This window comes from Heterocephalus glaber, unplaced genomic scaffold (genome assembly GCF_053883595.1).
Source record: "Heterocephalus glaber isolate CG9 unplaced genomic scaffold, H.glaber_assembly_v1.0 deba00001720, whole genome shotgun sequence".
Lineage (NCBI taxonomy): Eukaryota > Metazoa > Chordata > Mammalia > Rodentia > Bathyergidae > Heterocephalus > Heterocephalus glaber.
The window spans coordinates 12,038,195-12,061,375 of NW_028258433.1; the positions used below are offsets into that span (position 1 = coordinate 12,038,195).

The window sequence follows — 23,181 nt, forward strand, 5'->3', positions numbered from 1 at the left end:
TAGAAAATATAGTTTCACATATAAATAATTAGAATGTTCATGCGGGGATTTAGCTCACTGGTTCCGGCACCTGCCTTGTAAGAGCAAGGTCCTGAGTTCGATCCCTGGTACTAAAAGAAACAAAAACAAAAACAAAAAACAAACAAATAGTTCCCTTGGGCCGGGGATTTAGCTCAGTGGTTTCGCTGCCTGCTGCGCAAGCGCAAGGACCCGAGTTCGATCCCCGGTAACACCCCCCCCCAAAAAGAATGTTCAATTTCCAGATATGAAAAGTATATAATTCACATACTCAAACTGAATTTTTAAGGATTTGCTGTAATAACTCAGGGTTGCTTAATAAAGAATATACTCATCTGGTACAAAATTTTTGCCCCTGAAAGAACTGTTTGCTGCTGGGCAGGGGAGAGGGGAAGTGTCCTGAAGAGTCCACACTTTTCCTGTAGACCTTTCTCCTGGGGTTAGGAGTGTGAGATAAGCTTCCTTAAATGGCCACAATCCCTAAATAATAGTAGTGTAAAATGGCCCCTGGCATCCCAGAGAAGGTGGAGAGGCAGCAAGTCAGTGGCAGCTTGGGATAGCCCTGGAGATTTTTATCTCAGATACCTCCTGAATTGTGATCTGGTTCTGGCTGCCCTAAATTATGAATGAATATTCTCTATATGCTCAAACTTAATACAGAACAGACCTGAAATTCTCTTATAAGAATTTGGTCATGATCAAAATGCTATAAAAAGAAGTTAGAATTCTAACTGCAAAGAATTTGAGCTGAAAGAAAAAAACTATGTCTTAGCTTTAATGCATTGTATGCCTAGAACAATACCTGGTTGGATAATTACTGAGTGAATTAATGAGAGGCCTTTAAAGAGAAAAGGAAGATTATCAGGACTGTCATAGTTGAAAGGCTATATTTAAGAAATTAAAGGGAAAAAACCCTGATAACTGAATTAACACTCTATGACTCATTGAGCTATTGATCAAGGAGAGAATTTATTCACAGAGCTTTTCAAATACAAACAAAATAGCACTTTATAATTTTTGCAAAATGAATATTGAAATAAATGTGGTACAGCTCATTACAATAATGGACAAAAGAAACCAAGATCTAATGACTAGAAAATGAGTCTCATTTTTCTCACATCTTCCACTGAATTCCCTTCTCCAGTGGACAGAAAGTTGTACCTTTCTTTCATAAGAATATTATAGCAGAAGCTACTCAGAGAAATACTGCATATCTTTAAATAATATTGAAGTATGAAGGCTTAACTCTAGGTGCCTGTATAAACACTGAAAATATGACCAGGGTATGAAGTTTATGCAGGATACACAAAATACTGATAGAGTGGCTTACTGGTCCATTTATTAGGTTTAATAGATGCTTTATAAAGTGATAATACTGTATTTTCAACGCATATTTTAATAAATGAGGAATAATACACTGCTAACCTTCCACTGCAGTCCATGTGATGATCTAGGTGTGTGGGGGAGGGGGTGTGTGTATGGATGCGTGTGTGCTCGTGTGCTTTCTGGAGTGTCATCACCTACAGGGAACATCTGCGGGGTGCTCTGCTTCCCACTTGATATTGTTTCTACTAGCCCTTTTGAGTCTCCCTAGTCTTCACCTTTAAAGCACAAAACATAACAAAAATCCTTGACTGCATATATAGATTTGCTTTGTGTATGTGTGTGTGATATACATTAACAATAATCTGTGGAATAGAGTTACCCAACACTCTGCAGTATTTTTAACCTTTGGTCCATTTTTCTCCATTATCTCATTCTCTCCATTTTTTCCACTTATCTTTTACAACCTTTCCTTCCTATATATTATTCCTGGTTCCATTGGGTTTCATTTCCTCTTCATTGTACTGGATTAGAACCACTCAAAAGGTGGAAACCTTTTGAAAGTAGCAGATGCTTTGGCCCCTTCAAGCCCCGGTGGCCTGTCTTCTCTGTTTGTTGCTAGTGGCTCCATCTCAGTATGGGTAGTGCTTCTGTTTCTTGCCCGAGAAGCAAGCCAGCCATGTGCACAGCAGCATGGCGGCAGCAGCACCTGCTCCTGTGCAGTAGTAGGCCCAGCCGATTTCACATTTACCTAGGAACAAAGGAAGGAGAAAGAAACCAGAAATTGATAAGCATGAATTGAAGGACATTTTGTTCTTTTTTTTTCAGGGTATGTGCTCTAAAATACCCATTGAGAACATGGTGCCCTCACTCAAATGGAATGATAACATGCTGACAGTTTTCTGCAGAGTGAAGAAAGCAAGAAAATTTGTATGCATTTCAGAAAGATGTCAAATATCTATGATGCATGCCAGCTAAGAACATAAAAACCTATTCCTTTCCACTGATGTCCACAAAGGTTAAAGGAAAACAGGAATAGCCAGCACTAGGAGAGATGATGATACTAATTTTAACACCTCTAACTCACATTCATATGCATAACAAGGTATTTTAGGGGGAAAATTAAAAGCATATGTACAGTTTTTCTGCAAAAGGGCCACTTGAAGGAAGAGACTTATGTGAAGAATAATGAGGAGATCCATTTGAAGGATATCAGAGTAAATACTCCAATTTACATAAATTTTCAAATGACACACTGTTACTGTCTGACCTGAAGAACAAGAACTCCCAGATTCTCCTGGGATTGAAATCCATCTCTAATGTAAAGAGTTATTTAAATGAAAGCATGGGGCCAGGGATTTAGCTCAGTGGTGCTGCTGCCTGCTTCCCACGCGCAAGGTCCCGAGTTCGATCCCCAGTACCAATAAATAAATAAATAAATAAATAAAAGAAAGCATGATGACTAGGGTCCAAATGTGTCCTGACTTCTCAGAGTTCAGTGATTAATAATTGTTATACCCACAATACACAAGAATGGATATCTTTTCCTTTATTGTCTTGGTTGATTCTTCAAACAGCATTGTGAGGTGGAATATTGCTGACAAAATGCTGCAATTTATAGAAGTTGGTGGTTTATCCAAAGTCATATGCTTACAATTATTAATCAACTCAGGCAGAATTCAAACCTGGGTTCCAGATTCTAAGTAGCAGAAGGCACTGAGCCCAAATATCCCATCAAGTATCCAATCTGAATTAATGTAAAGGGTTTCTACTTTTTAAAAACTGGTACCCAAGTTAATCTTTTTGTGTGAGCAGTAAAAAGTCCTCCATATCTTTCACTAGAGCTTGTCCTGTTTCCTCCCTGAGACAATTAGCACTGTCAATTCTAAGCCCTTTTTTCCTTTTCCTTGTCTTTTTCCTCTTTCTTCTTTTTTTTTTTCTTGAATGCTGAGAATCAAACCCAGAGCCTCATGCATGAAAGGCAAGGACTCTACCACTGAGCTGCATTCCCTCTAATAGCACTTTTCACCACCAGTATCATCTTATCAGACAATATTTGACAGCAACCATTTTCCTTCCTTTCTTCTGTTCTTGGTTATATATTACAGTTAACACAGACAATAGAACACAGGGAGTTCACAGTCACTGAACACATAAACTATAGATTGAAAACCATGCCCTCTTTTCATAAGTCAGTCATTTTTACCTTGTTCATTTGTAGGAAAAATAACTTCTTTACTTAAAAATAATAAAAAACTGTTTGCTTTACAATACAACTCTACTCCATATAGTCACTGGTAGTTGACTGGAGAGGTAGTTAGTACTTGCTCCATGTATGGGTATACAGGCAAAGCGAGACAGAGTTAAGTGACTTACTGGCTTGTGCTCACCATATGTCAATACCAGCAAAGTTAGATCAAGAGCTTTTACATATTGAAAATCTTCTAGAACACTATCTCTGTACACCAAGAACAAGCTATACTGCTCAGTCCTCAACCTAGGTGTCATCCTTGATTACTCCCTTCTCCATCCAATAATAACAATAGAAAATAGTAAACATGCAGTTATTACTAAATGAACAAAATTATCATAAGAATTTTCCATAGAGTAAACATTGATGCACCAAATCCTCATAAGAGCATGATGTGTCATGCTCACTTTGGCAGCACATATACCAAAACTGGAATGATACAGAGAAGATTAGCACGGGCCCTGTGCAAGGATGACACGCAAATTCATGAAGCATTCCATATTTTTCTTTCAGGACAAAGAGCTCCTCAGGAACTTTATAAATACCAAACCAGCACTCCAAAAATTTTTAGATATTATCCTAGGAAAAGACACCGAGGATCACAACCCCAAGAAGCCCAGCAGAATGAATCCCTTGGGCACAACAAGAAATTAAATGCAAAGGGGGAGAATCCAACCAAAAAAAAAAAGTTATAACAGTGATAAGTCAATACGTATCAGTTATTACCATCAATGTTAATGGTCTTAATTCATGAATCAAAAGAAACAGATTGGCAGAATGGGTCAAGAAGCAAGATCCAACAATATGCTGCATACAAGAAACACACTTAATTCAAAAGGAAACTCATAGACTGAAAGTTAAAGGGTGGAAAACAATACTCCATGCAACAGGAGCCCGAATAAAAGCAGGAGTAGCTATCCTCTTTGCAGATCAAGTGGATTTCAAACCAACACTGATTGAGAAAGATAAAGAAGGACACTACATCCTTGTAAAGAGAACAATCCAAGAGGAAGAGATGACAATCATAAATATATACACACCAACACAGTGTACCCAACTATATAAAACAAATACTAATGGAAATAAAAAATCAAATAAGCACTAATACAATAGTAGTGGGGGACCTCAACACCCCACTGTCACAAATAGATAGATCAACTAGACAAAAAAAAGCAACGAAATACTAAAACTCAACCAAACTCTTGAACAAATGAACTTAACAGATGTTTACAGAGTGTTCCACCCCACAAAATCAGAATACACATTCTTTTCAGCTGCACACAGGTCATTCTCCAAAATAGACCACATACATGCTCATCATACTTATTTAAGTAAGTGCAAAGGAACTGAAGTTATCCCCTGTATATTATCAGACCATAGTGTGATAAATTGGAGATCAATAGCAAAAGAAACAGCAAGAATTTCATAAACACATGGAAATTGAACAACACACTTCTGAAATACCAATGGGTCATAGAGGATATTAAAGAAGAAATCAGACTGTTCCTACAATTAAATGACAATGACAATACAACATATTGGAATTTATGGGACACAATGAAAGAAGTCTTATGGGGGAAATTCATAGAAGTGAATACACATATTAGGAAAACAGAGGGAGCTCGATTAAATAAGCTGATGCTGAACCTCAACCTTCTAGAAAAAGAAGAGCAGGACAAACCCAAAGCTCTTACAAGGGAGGAAATTATAAAGATCAGAGCAGAAATCAATGCAATGGAAACTAAGAGAATGAGATAAAAAATCAATGAAGCAAAGAGTTGGTTTTATGAAAGAACAAACAAAATTGATGAACCCTTAGCCAACTTTATCAAAAACAGGAAAGAATAGGCCCAAATCCATGCAATTAGGGATGAAAAGGGTGAAATTAAAATGGACCCAGCAGAAATCCAGAGGATTATCATTGCCTACTTTGAGAATTTATATGCTAATATGATGGAAAACACAGATGAAACAGACAGATTCTTAGATAAATATGAATTACAAAGATGAATGAAGAAAAACTAAAAGTTCTAAAAACCCAATATCAACCAGTGAAACTAAAAACATAATTAAAAACTTACCAACTAAGAAGAGCCTGGGTCCTGATGGCTTCACTGCTGAATGCTACAAAACATTTAGAGAGGAACTACTGCAACCACTATTTAAACTCTTCAGTGAAACTGAAAGAGAAGCAATGCTCCCAAATTTGTTCCTGGAAGCAAGCATCACCTTGGTCCCCAAGCAGAGAAGGAACAAAACCAAAAATTATAGGCTAATCCCCCTAATAAACATAGATGCAAAAATCCTTAACAAAATAGTGGCAAATAGACTGCAGAAGATCATCAAGAAGATCATACACCATGAACAGGTGAGATTCATCCCAGGGATGCAGGGATGGTTCAATTTATGCAAATCAATAAATGTAATACACTATATCAATAGAGCCAAGGACAAAAATCATGTGATCATCTCAATAGATGCAGGAAAAGCATTTGACAAAATCCAACATGCATTTATGATAAAACCTCTCAAAAAAATTGGAATAGATGACCTCTTCCTCAACCTGATAAAAGCCATGTATGAAAAACCAACAGCCAATATCATACTAAATGGTTAAAAATTGAAATCCTTCACACTAAAATCAGGAACAAGACAAGGATGTACATTATTATCACTCCTGTTCAATACAGTTTTGGGAACATTAGCCACAGTAATTAGAAAAGAGAAAGAAATAAAAGGAATAAAAATAGGAAATGAAGAAGTCAAATTGTCATTATTTGCAGATGACATGATACTCTATATAGAAGACCCCAAGAACTATACCAAAAGTCTTCTCCACTTAATAACTAAATTCAGTAAAGTAGCTGGATACAAGGTCCACACACAAAAATTAATAGCTTTCCTGTACAGAAACAACAGACTCACTGAGAAAGAAATAAGGCAAACAGTTCCTTTCACAATAGCATCCAAAAAACTGAAATACCTAGGAATCAACCTGACAAAAGAAATCAAAGATCTCTTCTCTGAAAACTATAGCAGTCTGAAAAGGGAGATTGAAGATGATATTAGAAAATGGAAAGACATCCCTTGCTCCTGGGTAGGAAGAATAAACACAGTGAAAACGGCCATACTTCCAAAACTGCTATATAGATTCAATGCAATCCCCATTGCAGCATACTTCATGGACCTTGAGAAAACAATACAAAAATTCATTTGGAACAAGAAGAAACCTAGAATTGTAAAAGGTATTCTAGGCAACAGAGACATGGCAGGGGGTATCACAACCCTCCACTTGAAACTATACCACAAAGATACTGTGATAAAAACAGCATGGTACTGGCAAAGAAATATACCTGAGGACCAATGGAACAAATTAGAAGATGCAGAAACAACGCCAGACACACTCAGCCACCTCATCTTTGACAAAGGAGCCAAACACCCTCACCGGAGGAAAGATAGCCTCTTTAATAAATGGTGCTGGAAAAACTGGGTTTCAACTTGGAAACTGGATTAAAACTAGTTCTATATCTCTCACCATGCACTAAACTAAAATCAAAATGGATGAAAGGTCTAAATATTAAAACAGAAACGCTGAACCGGCTAGAACAGAGGTTAGGTAGAACTCTTGAAGACACTGATGTAGGAAAAGATTTTATGAACAAAACCTCAGTTGCCCGTGAACTAGCACAAACAATCAACAAGTGGGATCTCTTCTTATTAAAAAGCTTCTGCACAGCAAGTGAAGCCACCAGCAGTGTGAAGAGACAACCCACAATGTGGGAAACAATTTTCACACGCTGTTCCTCAGACAAAGGTCTACTATCTCGAATCTATAAAGAACTTAAAAAAATCAGACCTCCCAAATTTAAAGACCCAATCCAAAAATGGGCATCTGAAATGAACACACATCTCTCAAACAAAGAAGTACAAATAGCAAACAAACATAGAAAAAATGTTCAACATCACTGGTCATTCAAGAGATGCAAATAAAAACAATGCTGAGATTCCACCTCACTCCAGAAAGAATGGCTGCTATCATGAAATCGACCAATAACAAATGCTGGTGGGGCTGTGGGGAAAGAGGAACCCTGCTCCACTGCTGGTGGGAGTGTAGACTGGTGCAACCACTGTGGAAATCAGTATGGAGATATCTCAAAGAACTAGGATTGGAAGTCCCATGTGACACAGCTATTCCCCTGCTGGGTATCTTCCCCAAAGAATTAAAAGAATCATACCACAGTAATATATATGCACCTATGTTCATAGTAGTACAATTGTAATAGCTAAAATTTGGAAGTAGCCCACTTGCCCATCAACTGGAGACTGAATAAAGAAAATGTGGTATTTTTATAAAATGGAATACTACTCAGCCATCAAAAATGAGAAATTAGAGACATTTATAGCTAAATGGATGCACATTGAGGCCATACTCTTAAGTGAAATAAATAGGACACACATGTGTAAATACTGAATAGTTTCTCTAGTGTGAGAAACTGAAAGTGTAAATAAGGACTAAAAGGTATAATAGATAATGTGAAATAGGAAGAAAATGGGCAAAGTGGAAGGGGAAGTGGGAGGAGTAGGGGAAAGGAAAGAAGGAAATGGAATTAATATGAGAAAATGAAAAATGGAAACAATGTCTTTGTAAATAGGGAGGGATGGAGGGGTTGAAGGGAGGGCAGGGGAATGGAGAAAAAATAAGAACTAAGAGAGATTATGTAAAGGTGCAAATTTCCAATGATGAATGTTATATTGTATACCTAAAATGTATCAATAAACTAAATGAAAAAAACAAAACAAACAAAATAAATATCCAAGTGTGATCAGCTAAAAAAAAAAAGAAAAAAAGAAGAACGTGATCTATTAGTTATATGAATATCATCACCATTCTTTAGACCATAAAAGCGAGGTTAAGAAAGTTCAATAATCTGCTCAAGAACTTACCATGAGATGGCAAGATTTTTGCTGCTCTCCTTTCCCAGTTCATTCCTGTTACCACACTTTGAATGCCTGAAGCAGCCCCAGGCAGTCTCCTGCTGCCTTTGCTTTCTTGTCTTCCCAACCTCTCTTTATATCACTACCAACAGCAAAGCAGGAAGCTATCTTTTTAAAAGTAAACCAGATCAATTCACCTTTTACTTAATACCCTCTACCGAATCTTCCAAGATCTGTCTTTTTCCTGAGGCTTCTGGGGCCTTCTGGGGCCAGCTGGTATCTGTCCCCCTCTCAGACCTCATGATCACCTTACCCTTTGTCTTCTCTTTGGCTACACTGGCCATCTTTCTGTAGCACATCAGGCTTGTTGCTAGACCAAGAGGCTCCACACTCATTATTCTCTCTACCCAGAAATTTCCACTTCCAGGTCACTAGAGAATCTGCTGTTTCTCAAATGACACCTCTGTTAAGATAACTTCCATGTCCACCTGCTTCATCAGAGTCACTCTGTTTCCTCCTCTCACTTTATTGCCTTCATAGTCCTTTCCGTGGACTGAAAATATTGTGTGTGTGTGTGTGTGTGTGTCTGTGTGTCTGTGTTTAATTTTAGTCTCCAAGTATAGAATGAAAGCTTCTGGAAAAAGAGACTTTTGTACGTTTTGTTCCCTACTATATTCTGACCATAGTGCTTGCCCACAGTAGGTATTCAATAAATAATTATTGAATAATAAAAGGCAAAGTTTAAGTAAACAAAACAGAAAGAAAGGGACAAAGCAGGCAGACAGCCAGTCCCTGAAAAACAGAATAAATCTTGGATTTTATTTTAAGAGTAACTCCAGTCTCTTTCTGGCACTGGGCTCTTTCAGAGAAGTTTCCAAACCAACTATGTATTTCCAGCCTCCTACAGTGTGTTAAATTTAACAAGATAATACATTCTGAAGGGTCATATCTCCACCTTGGAACAGGTCTCATGGGCACAATGACCTCCATTAATGCTGATAGACAGGATAAGCATTTTTCAAGGGTAAAAGAGTCCCCATTCACAGACCACATTTGCTGACAACCATAGGGTAATGCGGCTCTGAGTCTAGGGACCCATCTCTATTTTGAATTATTCTTTGACTAGATTAAATAAATCTAGGAGGGAGAATTAATTTAAGGCAGCTAAGAGATGGCCAGTGGTTTAGAACCTTTCAAAGACTCAGCAAAATATGTGATCTATCTGTTCCGCACAGGGCTCACAGAACAGAATACAATCCATTTCTCATTATTATCAGGGTATTGACCTACATGCAGTTTTACAATGTAACAGGAAAAGCAAAGTATATGAATCTTTATTAATTATTGGGCACTTTCTCAAGAAAAAGTAGCTGGTGAGGATAGTTATTTGAGAATAGTAAATGTGACAGTAGCTACATATAATAAAGATGAAAAAGGGAGCTGCTACAGAGTTGACTATGAGAGGACCAAAGAGAGAGAGGACATTTTTTTTCACAGAAGTTAAAACAGGAGTCTAAGCTTCAGAGAGTGTTAACTAGGAGAGGAACTGGCACCGATGGTGCATGTGCTCCACCCAATTCTGGGTCCCTTTGCCAGTTCTGGGTTCTTATTCCCCAGCTTCTGTTTGTACTTTACTCCTAACACCTGTTTCTCGCCAGCTCCTCAGCAGACCCCTGAGCAAATGGAAACATTTTGCCCCCCATCCTGACAGCCGAAATGTACGACCTGTAGCCAGGATGGACTCAGGACTCTTGGGAGTGTGAATGCCCAGCGGCTTCCTGCCTCCAGGAGGGGCAGACTCTGCTGTGTAAGGAACGTTCCAGGCAGGACACCGCACTCTTAGGCTGGGACCTCGCCCCAAAGTGCACCCTCACTCAGTTTTAGCCCACTCTGCTTTCCCACTTCCTTTTTTGGTTTCTCCTTGGCACATTTCCTTGATAGCCTGAACAGAAATTTTCATTGCAGAGGATGAAGTTCTGGGGAACCAGATCTAAGACAACAGTGAATAAACAAATCCTCAATTGCTTTTAGCAAATGGTTTTTTCAAGTTTCTTCATTGTCAAAGGATTAAACCCACTCTCCCCACAGCCCATCAAGCTCTGGTGACCCAGAGCCGGAGCAGAACCTTCAGCCACAGCAGCTCCACACTCTCTGTGCTACCGTCTTCCTGGGGGCAAACCTAACGCCTTGTCTTGCTCAGGAGGTAACTGTAGTTTCTAATCATTATTAAGTTTCTGGATCCATTTATTTTTTATTTCTGGTTCTGGGGATTGTACCCAGGGAACACTGAGCTACATCCTCAACCCTTTTTATTTTTAGATAGGGTCTTGTGAAGTTGGCCAGGCTGGCCTGGAATTTGCAATACTCCTGCCTCTGCCTCCCAAACAACAGCTGAGATTATAGTATGCACCACTTCGCCCAGCGTGGATTTATCCTTGTGTGTATCATAAAACACATGGTAAACTCAATCAGACCAATTGTCTATCAGAGGAAAGCTGGACAAAGACTAAATAAAGGTTATTAAAATGTTTGAGGAGATAAGAAAATATGATCCCTGATCACATATATTCAAGTTTATATTTATGATTCACATATTTTATGGTTAAAATTCATCAACCAAGTTAGGGCTAAAATGAGCAATTAATGTTCAATGTTATTTAAAAGAAAAATATTCCTGTACTGTAGACATGAAGACTTTCATTTATTAAGTAATTCAGGGCACAAATAATGATGGAATCAAAAGTGATTTAATATGGATTTGTTCTAGTTTTTTTTTTTTACTAGATAGAAATACAGCCATTCCATCAAACTAGCTTCAAAAAATATACAAAACTATACCCCCCCACACACACATTTTAAGGAGCAAGAAATGGTCAAGATCAGTCTATTAAGAGCAAGAAATGTCAATAGGATTTAAATGGCAAATTTGAAGAAATACTTAGTAAGTCATCGAACCCCTGATTCTTGGTCCCCTCTCTCCCTTTTTCCTATCTCCTTTTTCTCTCCCCAGTCATTCATTGATTCAAGAAATGTTTATTGAGTGCCTGCTTCAACTAGGAATTACTGGATGCTGGAGTCTTGGTTGGGAATAAGATAGATACAACCCCTACTATCAAGGAGCTTATCAAGGAGTCAAGGAAATAAATAATAAATTATCTCAGATATTATATAATGATAATTTTGGTATAAGGTTTGAAGAAAAAATCCAAGATGCTAAGGCAGCAAATCCCAGGGGATCTATACGATGTGCTCAAGCCAGTGAAGGAATGCCTTAAATTAGAAGTAAAATTGAAGCTGAGATCTGGCAGATGAACAGGAGAAAGGCAAGTATGAATGTAGGAGAGTTTGGGCTAAGGAAAAGGTAAATGTAATAGAGCAATGTGGACAGATTCAGGTCAAGTTAAAGTACTGCTCAAGTCATGATGGAAGTCATTTGGAGTATGAAGCAAGGGAGGGGAGGGCCTCACTTCAAAGTGCTGCCCCGCCTGGTGCTCAGCCCCTCACCACATTGCGTATGGCCGTGTCCAGAGTGGGGGAGTTTGAATTCTGAAAATTTCTTCTTCAGAATTTTCATTTGTGTTGGTGGATAGAAATATGAGGTATACAACAATCACAAACTTAAACACCTGTTACCTGTTTTGCAATGTTATAGGACCTGGAGGCAGGGCAGGGAAGAATCTGGGTTGTTGGTTTGGGTCCTTGGTGTCATGAAGCTTTCTTTCTAGTGAGTATTACTAAACATCAGTTGCATCACTTTAAATCATACTTTGTATATGAACACGTTTTACAGATATTCAGTTCTATGAAATAAACCAGATAAATGAGAAATATTTTTTCCAAAATACTGTAAACAAAGAAGTCAAACATCTGGAAGTCTGTAAAGAACTGAGTCTAATAGCCATACACTTGATATTGTACCTTGAACTTCTTCAAAGGAAAGGGAATGTAGATTCCTCTTTCCGAGTGTGATTCCATTGTTAAAACCAATACGTTTAACTACAAAAAGTTAGTACGATTTTTACAGTCATAGAAAAAAGAGCCTTTCTGAGTTTTCTGAGATTTTAAGTTTATATGTTTTAAATGGCATGATATTCCATGAACTGTAATGGCACTAAATGAAACTGAGAAATACAAATATGAGGCTATTCTCTCATAGCCTCTCTATTCCCCTGCCATGGCAATAAATGCTTGTTATTATAATGCAAACAGAAAGCATTTTACCAGAGGGCAAGTTTTGTCTGTGATCCTTTCAGGAAACTAGAGAGGCAAATCTGTTTAAAACTTTCCCTTTTGCTCTCTGTAATGCTTCACCAAACAGGACTCCAAGCTTGCTTGGTTGGTAAATTGCTGCTTTCAACAATGGTGAATACTATTCTTGACAGATAAAATAGAGGTTAATGGGACAGAAAGCAGCATACCACAGCCACATTCCACATCCACAGACAAAGGCTCAGTGGCAGCATTCCAGGGCAGCTCCAGTGGGGACAGGGTGGGGATCAGTATGGCTGGATTTTTGAGGGTGGCTCAAATTAGTTTTTAATGCAGCTTTTGGAAGTAAAAGAAACAGAAGAAAAGCTACAAATAACTCAGCCTTACACAAATAACAATGGACATACAGTGATCATTTCATCACTTCAGGACATTGCAGATTAACCCCTGCCTTCTCATTACTTTGTTCAATTAATGTTTCAAAGCCTACTACGTGTGACTGTGTTTCATGTTCATATTCTGGTACCCAGTATGAAGCCTGGGCCACGAAAAAAACCTGATACCACATTTATGGCACAAATAGATATATTAGACACTATACTAGTGTGGAGACTAGAAATCCAACATTAACAATCATATAAGAGCTGTTATATAAACACTGTGTGAGGGGCTTAAACAGTCAAAAAGTGGCACCTCATTTAATCATTTTCATCTATGATCCATTTTGGATAGTAGAGAGACAAATCTATTTATACTTGTTCAATGTGTTCCGACTTTGAAGATGAAGAAATGGAACTGCATGAAAATTAAGTCACCTTCCCAGTATCTCAAGTAAATGTGAAGGTTGAGTTTGAACTTGGGTCAAACTGATTCCAGAACTTTTTCCTGTGCTCAGATAATGTGTAAGGAAGATGAAAGTACAATGTATTTTTCTCACTTGGTAGACAGTAATTGTTTTTGATAGAACCTATATACCAACAAAATAAAAACATTTTATCTTGGCCCCTGGCTTTTGCTAGTCTTCTTGGAAGACTTTGCATCCCATGTTCTAGTTACTAAGGTCTACATCTCAGACTTGCCTCCTCCAATTCCTGAGCCAGCAGAACCTAACTGGTCACTCTTGGCAACCTCATCTGCTCTAGAGGATGTGGGGAGGTGAGATCTATAGAAACTTGCTTGAGAAAGTATTGTTCCCTGCATGAGAATCTTGCTCTCTTGACATGTCCCCAGATTGAGCGCTTCTGATGCAACTCTGACTCTGTCTCAAACTTCTATGATGAAGGGTTCCAGGACTTGGGTACACTCATGTTCCGCTCCATGGTCGCTTTCTACTGTGATCCCTCAGCAGCTTGGCTGGAACCACCATACTATCCTAACTGCTACCATATCTACAGACCCTATTGCAGGGCCCTCCATTTCCTACAGTGTGCTTCAAGCACAGTAGAAAATGGGGCAACTCAAGCAATTCCCGTCCCCTAACTGCATGCCAGCTGCTATGATTGTATACCATTTAATTGTTTAATTTGAGTGCCCCCAAGGGTTCACTGTAATTAAAGCTTCAGTCCACAGAGTGGCACTAATGGGAGTAGGGTTTTCTGGGAGGTTCTCAGGTCAATAGAAGCATGTCCTAGAAGGGGACTGTGGGACTCCAGTCTCTCTTCCTCTCTCTGTTGTCTTGTTTATGATGCAACCATGTTCCATTGCCACGATGTCCTTTCCTCTCTAGAAGACTGGGGCTGCAAAATCTTGGGTGTGAACCTCTAAAACTGTGAGCCTAATAAAACTTTTAGTTTTATAAAGTTAGTTATTTTCAGACTTTTTTGTAGTATGCAAAGCTGACTAGTACACCATCTGTCAAAGAGTCTTCATCTTTTCTATGTCTTCTTGTGCTTTGTAATTTTAAATTGAGCTCCATGGGTGCCTGATTTACTTCTCTTTCCTTGTGAGATTACTGCTGAGCTCCCAGCATGCCTTGCAACCACAAGTTCCTGAGTCAAGACATAATAAGCTAAATGACTTCTTTTACCAAGGCACTAATCAGGTTGAGGATGTAGCTCAGTGGTAGAGCACTTGTACCAAGCAGTGGGTTTAATGCCCAAGAATGCATTTATAAATTGTTTAAATTTTAATATGCAAGTATAAAGTTTGAGTAGAGAATAAGCAGGCATATTATATTTCATCCTTACTGCTTTACCTATGACAGTGAAAGGAAAAAGAAACATTATTTCTCTAGCCTTAAATATCAGACAAAATTTCAATACGTACTTGATTTCTTGAATAAATTCTTTCATGCCTCTGCATATTGAGATCTTTTCTGAATATGTATTAAGATGAAGAATAAAAAGAATATGTCATGGGACCAGCTCCATTTGTTCTTTAAAGAACAAATGTGTCACTAGTAAAAAAGAAACAGTTATTGAACCTTTGACCTAAAACATACAAAAGCTTCAATTCTAACTTTTAATGGGACACATGTAAAAATCATACTTTATGTATCTGGAAAGAGAAGCAGAATACCCATCTTGGTTGATAGAAAAAATTATAGAAGTAAAGAAGCTGAGAGACAGATGTGAGGTGTGGCTCTTTTAAAGCTCCTTTGCATATTTCTTATGTCTGATTATTCCTGGAAGTGTCAACTCAGATTGCTGGAATTATCTTGGACACAACTGCAAAGGCTCCACTTGTACTGCATTCTATGTACTCCCTAGGGATATGCTCCAGGGGGCGCTGTCCTCAAACAAATAATGAGAATGGGACTGACTTCCCCCATAGTACTCCCTAAAAACAGGTGGTTAAAAGATATTATAATGGTAGAATCCCTCAAATCCCAAGTGTTCAGGCTATTTACAGAATATTCTAGGAGTTCTACAGTGAGTGGGCCCAGCACTTGGAGTCTAGTGGACTCTTCTAGAGCTATAACTCTTGACTCTAACATATGAAGTTGACTAGAACTTTCCAATTGTCCTTCTCAGGTTTAGGAAACTGAAAAACAAGATTTGGGCTTTCTTCAAATTTGAAGAACATTTTTCTCCAACCACACAGTGTACACCTCAGTGTATGACTTTCTAGCTTGGAGGAAGTCATTTTTGAGACTCCCTTAACCACACACCTGTACTGCATGCCCAGCAACCAGGATGTGGAGGGGCCGAACGTATAATACATACATATTCATTAGTGAGGACTGATACACTCAAGCTACAGCATTACTAAATATTCTCCATAACTACAAATGTTAAAGAGAGCAGGGATTTATACTCTTGGAAAGATAAAATGTGTATCTGCAAAGAGCTCATAGCAGCAATAGGTGTAAGGAGATATGTTAGGGGTGAAGCTTGATGGGACAATATTTATAGATCAGCCTTCTAAATTTTTCAGTGCAGCTTAGTTCATTCTGTAACCAGAATGGAAAGAATGAGGAGAGGACAATACCATGCAGAAGAGAACAGTAGGGTCAATGACCAGCTGTTCAAACACCGTATTCTAATATGAGTATGTGTTATATAGGTCTCAGATTTCAGTTAAAAAAACCTGCCTGAAGAACAAATTAATTGTACTGTGCTCAAGTTTAGGAAAGCACAGAAGACACAGAACAGGAACTGGACTTGACAGGGTTCAGTAGACTGAACCCATATTACACACTAGGGGAGAGAAGACATTGCTATTCACTATTATTATTACTATTATTAAAACTTTCCTCAAATATTTTTTGTTAAATTCTTTTATTGGTACATTTTAGGTATACAACACAATTACATTTCTCCTTGAGAACTGTATCTTTACATAATGAATCTTGGTTCTTATTTTTTCTCCATTCCTAGCCCTCCCTTCACCCCCACCACCCTTCTCTATTTACAAAGACTTTTATTTCCATTTTTTTCATTTCTCAGCATTTTACCTTTCCCTTCTGTCCTTCCCCCTGCCCCTCCCACTACCCCTACCCCTTTGGACCTTTTCTTCCTATTTTGCATTATTAATTATTCATTCTAATCATTGGTACATTTTAGGTATACAATATAATGACATTCATCATTGGAAATTTGCACCTTTACATAATTTCTTTTGGTTCTTATTTTTCACCCTTGCCCAGCCCTCCCTTCAACCCTCCATTCCTCCCTATTTACAAAGATTTTGTTTCCATTTTTCCATTTTCTCATATTAATTCCATTCCCTTCAATCCTTTCCCCTAGCCCTCTCATCTCCTTCCCCTTTGCCCCTTTGCTTCCCATTTCACATTACCTATTATACATTTAGTCCTTATTTACACTTTCAGTTTCTCACACCAGAGAAACTATTCAGTATTTATACATGTGTGTCCTATTTATTCCACTTAAGAGTATCGCCTCAATGTGCATCCACTTAGCTATAAATGTCTCTAATTTCTCATTTTTTATGGCTGAGTAGTACTCCATTTTATTTTTAAAAACCACATTTTCTTTATCCAGTCTCCAGTTAATGGGCATTTGGGCTGTTTCCAAGTTTTAGCTATCACAAACTGTGCTGCTATGAACATGGGCGCACATATATCACTGTGGTATGATTCTTTTAATTCTTTGGGGAAGATCCTCGGTAGTGGAATAGCAGGGTCAAATGGGATTGCCAGTCCTAGTTCTTTGAGGTATCTCCATACTGATTTCCACAGTACTTGCACCAGTCTACACTCCCACCAGCAGTGGAGCAAGGTTCCTCTTCCCCCACAGGCCCGCCAGCATTTGTTATTGGTCGATTTCATGATAGCAGCCATTCTTTCTGGAGTGAGATGGAATTTCAGCGTTGCTTTCATTTGCATCTCTCAAATGACCAGTGATGTTGAACATTTTTTCAGTATTTATTTGCCATTTCTACTTCTTTGTCTGAGAAATGTCTGTTCATTTCAGATCCTCATTTTAGGATTGGCTCTTTAAATTTGGAAGGTCTGATCTTTTTAAGTTCTTTATAGATTCGAGATAGTAGACCTTTGTCTGAGGAACAGCAGGTGAAAATTGTTTTCCACATTGTGGGCTGTCTCTTCACTCTGCTGGTGACTTCACTTGCTGTGCAGAAGCTTTTTAATAAGAAGAGATCCCACTTGTTGATTGTTTGTGCTAGTTCACAGGCAACTGAGGTTTTGTTCATAAAATCTTTTCCTACACCAATGTCTTCAAGAGTTCTACCTAACCTCTGTTCCAACTAGTTCAGAGTTTCTATTTTAATATTTAGATCTTTAATCCATTTCGATTTTAGTTTAGTGCATGGCAAGAGATATAGGTCTAGTTTTAATCTTTGGCAAGTTGAAACTCAATTTTTCCAGCAACATTTATTAAAGAGGCTATCTTTCCTCCAGTGAGGGTGTTTGGCTCCTTTATGGAAAATGAGATGGCTGAGGGTGTCTGGCATTGTTTCTGCATCTTCTAATCTGTTCCACTGGTCCTTAGGTCTGTTTCTTTGCCAGTACCACGCTTTTTTAACAAAGTAGTTTTGTAGTATAGTTTCGGGTTGGGGATTGTGATACCCCCTGCCATGTCTCTGTTACCTAGAACTGCTTTTGCTAATCTGGGTCTCTTCTTGTTCCAAATGAATTTTTGGATTGTTTTCTCAAGGTCCATGAAGTATGCTGCTGGGATCTCAATTGGAATTGCATTAAATCTATATAGCAGTTTTGGAAGCATGGCCATTTCCAATATATTAATCCTTCCTACCCAGGAACAGGGGATGTCTGTCCATTTTCTGATATCTTCAATCTCTCTTTTCAGAGTGCCATAGTTTTCAGAGAAGAGGTCTTTGATTTTCTTCATTAGGATGATTCCTAGGTATTTCAGTTTTTTGGGTGCTATTGTGAAAGGAATTGTTTGCCCTATTTCTCTCTCAGTGAGTCTGTCATTGGTGTAGAGGAAAGCTATTGATTTTTGTGTGTTGACCTTGTAACCAGCTACTTGACTGAATTTGGTTATTAAGCCTAGAAGACTTTTGGTGGAGTTCTTGGGGTCTTCTATATAGAGTATCATGTCATCTGCAAATAATGACAATTTGACTTCTTCATTTCCTATCTTTATTCCTTTTATTTCTTTCTTTTGTCTAATTGCCGTGGATAATGTTTCCAGAACTATACTGAACAAGAGTGGTGATAGTGGACATCCTTGTCTTGTTTCTGATTTTAGTGTGAAGGATTTCAGTTTTTGACCATTTAGTATGATATTGGCTGTTGGTTTTTCATAGATGGCGTCTATCAGTTTGAGGTAGACCATCTATTCCAATTTTTTGTAGGGTTTTTATCATACATGGATGTTGGATTTTGTCAAATGCTTTTTCTGCGTCTATGGAGATAATCATACGGTTTCTGTCCTTGGTTCTATTGATACAATGTATTACACTGATTGATTTTCATATGTTGAACCATCCCTGCATCCCTGGGATGAATCCCACTTGATCAGGGTGTATGATCTTCTTGATGATCTTCTGCATTCTATTTGCCAGTATCTTATTAACAATTTTTGCATTTATGTTCATTAGTAAGATTGGCCTATAGTTGTCCTTTTCAGTTGGGTCTTTCTCTGCTTTGGGGATCAAGGTGAATGAATGAATTTGGTAGTATTGCTTCCCTTTCAATTTCACTGAAGAGTTTAAACAGTAGCGGCAGTAGCTCCTCTCTAAATGTCAGGTAGAAATCAGCAGTGAAGCCATCAGGGCCTGGGCTTTTCTTAGTTGGTAAGTTTTTAATTACATTTTCAATTTCATTGGTTGATATTGGGTTGTTCAGAATTTTTAGGTCTTCTTCGTTCAACTTCGGTAATTCATATGTATCTAGGAATCTGTCCATTTCTTCTGTGTTGTCCATCTTATTGGCGTATAGGTTCTGGAAGTAGGTATTGATGATCCTCTGGATTTCTGCTGGGTCTGTTGTAATTCCACCCTTTTCATTCCTAATTGCATGGATTTGGGCTTTTTCTTTCCTTTTTCTGATAAGGGTGGCTAAGTGTCAATTTTGTTGATTCTTTTGAAGAACCAAATCTTGGCTTCATTGATTTTTTTGTATCATTCTCTTAGTCTCCATTGCATTGATTTCTCCTCTGATCTTTATAATTTCCTCCCTTGTATGAGCTTTGGGATTGTCCTGCTCTTCTTTTTCTAGAAGCTTGAGGTGCAGCATCAGGTTGTTTAATTGGGCTCCTTCTGTTTTCCTAATATGCGTATTCACTGCTATGAATTTTCCTCGTAAGACTGCTTTCATTATGTCTCATAGATTCCGGTATGTTGTATTGTCATTATCATTTAATTGAAGGAACTGTCTGATTTCTTCTTTAATTTCCTCTGTGACCCATTGGTTATTCAGAAGTGTGTTGGTCAATTTCCATGTGTTTATGAAATTTTTCCGGTTTATTTTGCTATGGATCTCCAATTTCATTGCACTATGATCTGATAATATACAGAGGATAACTTCAATTACTTTGCACTTACTTAAACATGTTCTATGTGTGAGTATGTGATTTATTTTGCAGAATGACCCATGTGCAGCTGAGAAGAATGTGTATTCTGATTTTGTGGGATGGAAGACTCTGTAAACATCTGTTAAGTTCATTTGTTCAAGAGTTTGATTGAGTTCTAGTATTTCATGACTTATTTTTTGTCTAGTTGATCTATCTGTTTGTGACAGTGGGGTGTTGAGGTCCCCCACTACAATTGTATTAGTGCATATATGACTTTTCATGTCCATTAGTATTTGTTTTATATAGTTGAGAGCACTAGTGTTTGGTGCATAGTTATTTATGATTGTCATCTCTTCCTCTTTGATTCTTCCCTTTACAAGGATGTAGTGTCCTTCTTCGTCTCTCTTAATCAGTGTTGATTTGAAATCTACTTGATCTGCAAAGAGGATAGCTACTCCTGCTTTTTTTCAGGTTCCCATCGCATGGAGTATTGTTTTCCACCCTTTCACTTTCAGTCTATGAGTTTCCTTTTGAATTAAGTGTTTTTCTTGTATGCAGCATATTGTTGGATTTTGCTTCTTGACCCATTCTGCCAGTCTATTTCTTTTGATTGGTGAATTGAGCCCATTAACATTGACTGTTATAACTGAAATGTATTGACTTGTCATTGTCATGTCTTTTTCTTTTTGTTGGGTTCTCCCCTTTACATTTAATTTCTTGTCATGCCAGATGGGTTCATTCTGCTTTGCTTCCTGGGGTTGTGATCCTCAATGTCTGTTCCTAGAATACTGTGTAAAATTCTTTGGAATGCTGGTTTGGTATTCATGAAGTTCTTAAGGTGCTCTTTGTCATGAAAGTGTCTTATTTATCCATCAATTTTGAAAGACAGTTTTGCAGGGTACATCAATCTGGGTTGGAGGCTATTTTCTTTTAGGGCTTGGAATATGTCACTCCAAGCTCTTCTTGCCTTGATGGTTTGTGCTGAGAAGTCTGCTGTGATTCTGATGGGCTTTCCTTTGCATGTGATTTGTTTCTTTTCTCTGACTGCTTGTAGAACTTTGTTCTTCTGTTTGGTTTCTGGAATCTTAACAATTATATGCCTATGTGTAGATTTTTTTTTGATCAAGGCTATTTGGAGTCCTATATGGCTCACTTATGTGTACGTCAAGTTCTTTTCCCCTGCTTGGGAAGTTTTCTGCCATTACTTCAGTGAAGAGTTTTTTTTCATGTCATCTTCCCTCTCTCCTGTTTCTTCATTGACTCTGATCAGTTTTATGTTATTCTTCTTTGCATTGTCTAGCAGCTGCTGGATTGATTTCTCATATTCCCTTATAATTTTGAAGCAATTTTTCTTTTCCTGGTCATTAATTGCAATCTTATCTTCTACATCTGAAATTCTGTCCTCACATTGGCTCATTCTGCTGTGTAGACTTTCAATGGAGTTTTTCATCTCCTGGAAATCTATTTGCATCTGTTTTATGGATTCCATTTGTTTCCTATGTTGGGATTCTGTCATGTTCCTCAGCTCCTCTCTAGACTTATTAATCATGTCTTGCACTAGGAGCACAATTTCTCCTGTTATCTGAGAAATTATTTCTGATTTCATTTTTTCCAGATCCTCTTTTGTTGCCAGTTCAGTGGGTCCAGGTGGTTGAGTATCAGAGTGTTTCATCTCATTTCCCTTTGGGGTTGCTGTAGGTGATCTGGAAGTCTGGTTTTGAGACTTGTTTACATGTTTTCTCATTTTGACTCGGGGGGCAGGGGGGTACTGTTGGCGCCCATGCAGCTCACCTCCTCTGAGCTGGGAGAGGTGGGACAGGGGCCAGAAGCGGTGGTAGAGAAGCCCCTTCCACTGGGCAGGGAGCGGCGGGACTGTAGGAGGTCTAAAAGTCCTTTCCTCTGGGCTGGGAGTAGTGGGAGGGATGGTGGCTGGGAAGCCCCTTCCTCTGGACCAGGAGCAGTGGGACAGCGGCTCAGAAGCCCCTACCTCTGGGCTGGGAGCAGCGGGAGGGATGGTGGCCCGGAAGCCCCTTCCTCTGGGCCAAGAGTGGTGGAACACCTTTCCTCAAATATTAACACTTCCTAACAACAATGTGTATGCTTAGAAAGCAAGCTTTTGAAAAGCTTTTGAGCATCTGAGATTTGATTTGAGTTGATTTGAGTGGTGCTGGGGGTTGAATTCAGGACTTTGTGCATAACTAGGCAAGCACTCTATCCCTGAGCCACACACCCAGCCCTGGAGATTTTAAATAGTGCTTAATGCTTGTTATATTCTGTAAGTGGAAAACCATAAAGCACAAAGAAAGTCCATAATAAGTAAATGAACAATAAACTTCATTTCTTGTATTAATGATTCTGTATGTTAAATGTATTAGCATGAAGTCTATACATAGAGTAGTGCATCAATATTAATTTCCTAATTTCGGTAATCCTACTGCTAGAGAAGAGATTGTTATTTTTAGTCTAGGTTGGAAGGTCATTCATTATGCCTGAGAAAGAAAGAATGCAGTAGGGAGGAGGTGGAGAAAGTAAAGCAAATGAGATCAGTGTAACAGAGGAATCTGGACAAAGGATATACAAGAATTCTTTGAATTATTTTTGCAAATTTTCTGATGTGTCTAAAATCATTTCTAAATCAAAATTAAACTAATTTAAACAAAAGGTAAACATAAACATGTATATGTACATATTCTTACAGAGAAAATCAGGGAGGGACTTTTATAACTGTAAGTGAGGCAGGATAAAAAAAAAAAAGATAGGTAAGAAGAATAGGAAACTATAGTCCTAAGGCATGAACAAAGTAACCCAATGTCATCCATATCTGTACTCCATACCTTTACTCCCTAGGCTTGTTTATGCTTCCTAGGCTTTTTTTTTTCTTCCAGGCCCATCATATCCAAATCCTTTAAAGATACTGTAAGTCCATAAATTAACTTAGTTGATAAAGAAAAGGGTAGCAACATGAATTTAAGATGAAGAAACAGGTTCATGTGGTTCAAAGAATGTTTTAGGCAAAACATCTTAGATCATCTACCCTAAAGGATA

At 38.2% G+C, this 23,181-nt stretch overlaps 1 protein-coding gene and 1 non-coding gene across 2 annotated transcripts in view; one reads left to right on the forward strand and one right to left on the reverse strand.

The window, feature by feature from the left end:
- Window positions 1-968: 968 nt before the first annotated feature.
- The window catches only part of Lhfpl6 (LHFPL tetraspan subfamily member 6), a 259,448-nt gene continuing 237,235 nt past the window's right edge, over window positions 969-23,181 (reverse strand). The window contains exon 4 of the mRNA XM_004844111.4: window positions 969-2,092. Within this exon, the coding sequence (XP_004844168.1) occupies window positions 1,974-2,092 (119 nt within the window). The 3' untranslated portion in view covers window positions 969-1,973. The remainder of the gene's footprint in view (window positions 2,093-23,181) is intronic.
- Window positions 3,992-4,098, forward strand: LOC147821715 (U6 spliceosomal RNA). Its single transcript, XR_015446705.1, has one exon. It is a non-coding gene; the product is annotated as a U6 spliceosomal RNA (small nuclear RNA).